The following is a 6,000-nucleotide window of genomic DNA, read 5'->3' as shown; positions in this document are numbered from 1 at the left end:
GGATGACGGGGAAGAGGGAAAGCTGTAGGGGACAAGTTCACTATTGAATCGAGTCCCTTCTTTCATATAATTATTACACTACTCCGAAGTTAGGATTGCTCTATCTCTTTTGTAACTGAATACAACTCTCACAACTTGGAAATTGCTGTGGCTTAGACCCTCCTTTCTTGACAACCCATCTGCCTCAAGGGAAATCAGGTGAATCACACTATGAGCACCCCGCAGTGGGTCACTGCTGTTGCTCTTTATGTCCTTTGATTTGACTTTCATTGGCTGTCACAAGCTCTTCTCTTGGTCTTAGCCTCTCCTGTAACAACTTTGAAGTTTTTGAGGATTCTATATCTGGAATTTCATATCACTTTCACAGATGCACCATTATGCTTTTGGTTAATCACGGGCAAGTGTGCATTTCTTTTACTCTGATGTCGTCTGCCTTGTATTTTGCAGAAAAAAAATTGAAAATTTCAGGACACGTATAGATTTTTCTTACTCTTAAAAAGCTTTCTTTCTGGGCAGTTCAATGAGATCTTGGAGGGAAGAAAGTGACGTAAGTTAAAAAAGATCAGCTCAAATGCCCAAGTTGAAATGGATGTCAAATTGCACTGGAGTATAGAGTACAATACACCTTAATATTAATATATGCAACATTTTATCTTTATTCTAAATTGCAATCCTCCTGTGCCTTAGAGCAGGAACTCTTCTTTCTCTACTGAATTGCTCTATAATATTAGAGCATATTTCTTATATTCTCCACAAAAATATAAAAACTATATGTTTCATATTTTAACAAGGTACACAGTTACTTAAGTAGTAACTACGAAGGAAGTAAAAAAAATATTGATCTGTAAAAAAAATTGGGAGAATATGGTAGGAGTTGAGTGTCCAGAGATACAGTCTAAAGCTGAAAAAAAAAATTGAACAACGGTGATATGATCTAATGCTTTCAAACTATGGAGAAAAACACCAAATAAAACAGCTACACTATTGGAGTGCTTTTGCAGAAAGACAGAATGTGGAGGCAGTGGTCAAATGGGAGTACTACAGGTTTTCACTATAAATCTTAAATATAATTTGTGTTTTTAAATGATGTGGACATGTTACCATGATAAGAGTAAAAATTAAAGTAGAATCTTAGAAAAATAAAATTTAAAGTCTTCATATTTTAAGAGATTTTACAAAAAAAGGTTTAAATATGAATGGAGGACAATAGCAATGAAAACATCTAGGTTAAAAAAGTATTGCCAGAGTATATGTACACAACATTTAAGCCAGGCTGGCTCATTTATTTTAATTACTGTCACAAAATTATCAAGAAAAACTATACAATGAAGTGTAAATGTGAGTATTCTCCCTTCAATCAGTGTCCAATTCTATGATTATTTGGAGATGTGCTAATTAATTTTGCTCCGGCTTCTAAAGATCAATATTGGTGAACTCTATTTGAATTTAATCAAATGTCCACATAAAAAATATTATCAGTATCTCTAGAATTTCAAAATCATTTTAAACAATAATGAAGCACTCTACTTCAGGTTTTTTTTCCTCAATTTTTATTTAGAAAGTTCAGTGAAACAACATATCACAGTTTAGAAATATTTTAATCTCACTATAATTTAACACTTACAAAATTTAGTAAGTTTTGATTTTCAACAATAAAATTTATAAAAATAATTTTACATTTATAAAATGAATCACTATTTCACAATAAATTATTCATACTTATTACCTGAAAAAAGTTTTGTGCTATATAAAAGCAATGTTTTTCATTACTAGTATTTTGAAAATATGCTGAAAACTTCAGTTCCTCTTTGGCCAGCATTTTTGGCAGTTAAGTATACAAAAATATTATATTAAAAATTCCCTGACCATAGTTATTAAAACAAAGTCGTTAGCAATAATTTCTAAAACAAAGCTGTTTAGTAAATGTATGCAGATAAGTTAAAAGGCTCACTAAAAATGAATCTTCTGGTTTTATGTTTTAAAGTTTTTTTTAATATCTATTAAGAGAACAGCACAAAAAGTTAAACAGAACCTACAAAGGATATTTGTTTTTTAAAGATGAAAAGCATGAAATTGAGATGCTAAATTTCCACAAAATAATAATTAAATAAACTCTGCTCTTCCCTCACTCACTCTCAAAGATACATTTTATAGTTTGCAGGTACCAGGTATTGAAGGAATTTTGATTTTATTAACTCAATGATACCTTCTAATCAGTTTTCTACTCTGAGTTAATAAGTTAGTTAATAATAGAACATTTTTATTTGTAGGGTAAATGGGGGTTATGAAATTTTAGAACTTTTGAGGCTCTGTAAAAATCCTTGAATTCTGTCTCTTACAGATTGAGACACTTTCTTATATCCCTGATAATTACTCAACCAGTTTTTTACTACTTCAGGAAATGTGTATGTTGCCTGTGTATGAGTGTGTGTGTGTGAGAGAGAGAGAGAGAGACCACTGTTTCTTGACGTGGCCCATCATAATTGTTTTTAAATAAGCTTCACTTTACATCAAATAGGGCTCCAATGAACTATACTCCTCAGTCCACTTGATTTTTGAAAATCTTCTGAGTCAGTGATTTGAATTTGTGTTTGTTTTCATCATAACCTATTTTGGATTATATCTTTTATTTTCTTTAATTTGTTTTGAAGTGTTTTTTAAATAAAGTTTTTTTTTAAATAAAGTTTTGTGGTTTTTTTCCAGAGAGAAGGCATTAAAACCACAATGGTTTCTTATTCATGCTGCAACAAATTTACACTCATTGATTACATGTGAATATGTGCTAAGGTAAAAGATGGATAGGATTCCATCACTGCTCAATTGCATATATTTAAAACCATAGTCAAAAACTCACATTTTTCATTCCACCTCAAAGGTTTGTTTTCCTTAATGTCAAGCAGACCTGGTCATAAAGGTGGTGTCTATCCTAGGTTTAAGAACTTTGGTTACATATCCTCAAAGCAATAGATTTCTTCATTTGTAAATGAAAGATAATAATAGCTCTTTGACAGGTACCTGTGAGGATTAAATGAGGCAACGCATATGTGACAGATGGTGGTCTGTCGGCCAATAACAGTCTCTCAAACTGGTGCAGTTTCAGTGGGCACAAAGTTTCTCACCTAAACACTGCTCTCTCAGCCTCCCTGGGAACTGGATACACATATTCAGTAAGTTTCTAGTCAATAGATGCTGACTTCTAGACTGTTTTAGGAAAGAAAATCAGTGTCTCTCTTGGTCGAGACACTGTATTAAGGGTTTCCCTTTTTTTTTTTTTTTAACCTTTTATCCTGTATCTTAACTGTTAAAACAAACATGCTTTATCTTAAGATAAATCTTCAAATAGAGGCAGATTTCAAGGAAGAGCCAGTCATCCTTGGAATGGTTATTTATAATTTCCTAAGCTAAAGATAGGCATATTTAACTGTGAGCCAGAAAGATATTTCTTAGCCACAGGATATCCAAAAGTGATTCCTCTTCAAAGAAATATTTCCTCTTCAATAGCAACTGCTTTATTTTTCTAATTTGCAAGTTTAAAATTGATAAAAACAAAACAAAACCAAACAACTTGGCTTATTTTACACTGATCTGGAGTTGCTGATCTACTACTGTTCTTAGTCAAAAAAGAACACTTAATTCTACATCACATCACAATGAAGCAATTATTTACAGACTTAAATTAATATCAAGACAACAAATGAAAGTAGTACATGAGATTCAACTAGTTGGGGAACAGTGCGAGGGAAGTTGGAAAAATATATACAAACATACTGAAACTCAGATACACATTGTTTGTATCTGAAAGTTTTAAACAACAGCAACAACAAAAAACATGAGCCTATAAACAAAAACACAAGATACCATCTTATAACAGCACCATGCAGAAGCCTTGGCTAACAGTTTGCCAAAAGTACTATCCTGAGTTATTTCAAGATCAACAAGTTTTCACATTTATGCAGTGCCGTTTGCGAGTAGACACATCCTCACAATTGCTTTTGTTTGGAGAGAGACTGGTGTGAAATCACTGAAGCTTGGTTGGCAGCTATTTTGTACTGTTCTTGTCCAGAGCCTTGTGGTGGGGAAGGGAGTGGGGTCTCAGGAGTTGCTAAAAAAGAAGCAGAGAGTTGTATGTGATTGTCATCCTAGCCCAACCCATTAAGTCCTGCATGATATCAATATGCATTATTTTTATTTTGGAGATATTTTTAAAAGCCATATATAAAGTATGATTATAGAATACGAGCTCATTGAGGTCCTTTTGGAGTTGCACTGCCTTCTGAACTCCTAGATAGCATTCAAAGGGAATAGAGCATGCTTAAACATCTTAATAGTTACTTAATAGTCCCTTATAAGTCACTTCCTGTCTTTCTTAATAGCATTTATGAGTTTCATTCTTAGAGGCAGACCCAGCAGAAAAAAAGTCAATGAAAAGAATTAACAGAAGGTCAGTTCTTTTTCTTTTTTCAAATCTTAAAAAACAACTTCACATTTTTTGCAATAAAAAAACGCACATAAAATAAAATAACTTTGGCTTGGATTCTACTAACTCAAACATATTAGATGATATAATAAGGTAAGATACTTTTCAAGTGCTCTGAAACCTATACTGTAGTTAAAAGCATCTAAAAACTAATGGCTTTTCAGCTTCAAAATTACTATTACAGTTGAGCTCACCCTTCCCTTCCCCATCAATGCAAAGAGCAAGCCCAAGTAATTAAAAAACAAAGTTACGGTTTGCATACTTCATTGTCTTGAAGAGTATTTCCTCCATATTGCAAACTTTTACTGTACAAAGGCCAGGAAAATACACATGAACTTAATTTTTGTGTGTGAATGTGTTTAATGTTTTGCTTTGCATGATTTATAAACTATTCCAAATAGGGGCAAACAGAGCGAATTTTCCTTTAAAAATGATTCTTGTAAAATATTTTGTTGAAAGAGGGAAAATAAAAAATAGGATGTGAATTTTAAAAGATGAGGGTCAGCAAATGCTTTTAAAAATACTAGAAAACTAACATTTAAAAAGTAAAAGATTCAACCACCAGCAGAATTGTTAAACTTTCTTGCCAGTTGATGCCTATAATGTTTAATATGTTGTTAATGTGTTTTATTTTCTGGGTTTATGAATAACTAATCTCTAAGAGAGATGGTATTGGGTTTGTCTCTCTCTGCTTTTGACAGAAATGAAAATCGTAACATTTACCTCACAAAGATGGTTCCAAATGGTCTTTCAAGTACATTTATATCCACAGGTTAAGTATGTCCTGCTATTTCCATAATTTGTATATTTTTCTAATAATTGTATTTCTACCTGTATGATATATTCAAAGAACTCTGTGTTTCAGATATAATTTACACATGGGTTTACTAGTGCTTGTATCTAAGGGATAGCAGTGGTAATAAGTATTTGATTTAGTGGTTTTTGTTTGTTTGTTTGTTTGTTTTGATTTAGTGTTAGGAGGAGATAGGTCAAAGGCAAATCTGGGTTAACTTAGTATAAATTCAGAAACAATTCTAGAAATTTTGTCAAATACAGATTTTTAACCAAGGGGTAGCTTATAAACATAGAATTTGTGTTAAATCTGTAATACTATCATATTAATTTAGCTACTAACCTCTACTATTTATAACCATTTTAGTTCCAAAGAGCTTTCCCAGCAGTCCTCACTTTGCACAAATTTCACACACACGAATTTCAGTTATCACAGCTTAGCTAAATAGCACCAGTCCGTGGTTTGAATTTCAGTGAGCATGGTAACTCAAAGTTAACTGCGAGTAACTGCATACGTACAAACTTCACTGCTAATTCTTTGGTCTATTAATTACTTTGATGACAGATGTGCATTATGATCAGTGACCAATCACATCACATCTTTCAGTCTGTTAGTGATTGGCCACTGAATATGTTTTATTCAGTTCATGTACCGACAACTTAAATGTGTAGTTGTGCTGCCTCCTTGTCTCCTAGTGATAAATTTTCATGATATTTTGCAAAAAAAAAAA

At 32.4% G+C, this 6,000-nt stretch overlaps 1 protein-coding gene across 3 annotated transcripts in view; it reads right to left on the bottom strand.

The window, feature by feature from the left end:
• Positions 1–1,539: 1,539 nt before the first annotated feature.
• Positions 1,540–6,000, bottom strand: part of HNF4G (hepatocyte nuclear factor 4 gamma) — a 121,387-nt gene continuing 116,926 nt past the window's right edge. For all 3 annotated transcript variants that reach the window (XM_038579568.1, XM_038579570.1, XM_038579569.1), the window contains one exon: positions 1,540–4,102. In XM_038579568.1, the coding sequence (XP_038435496.1) occupies positions 3,981–4,102 (122 nt within the window). In that variant the 3' untranslated portion in view covers positions 1,540–3,980. The remainder of the gene's footprint in view (positions 4,103–6,000) is intronic.

This window comes from Canis lupus, chromosome 29, assembly GCF_011100685.1.
Source record: "Canis lupus familiaris isolate Mischka breed German Shepherd chromosome 29, alternate assembly UU_Cfam_GSD_1.0, whole genome shotgun sequence".
NCBI classification, from domain to species: Eukaryota; Metazoa; Chordata; class Mammalia; order Carnivora; family Canidae; genus Canis; species Canis lupus.
The sequence above is the reverse complement of the archived record's forward strand: the minus strand, read 5'-3'. Positions and strand labels throughout refer to the sequence as shown.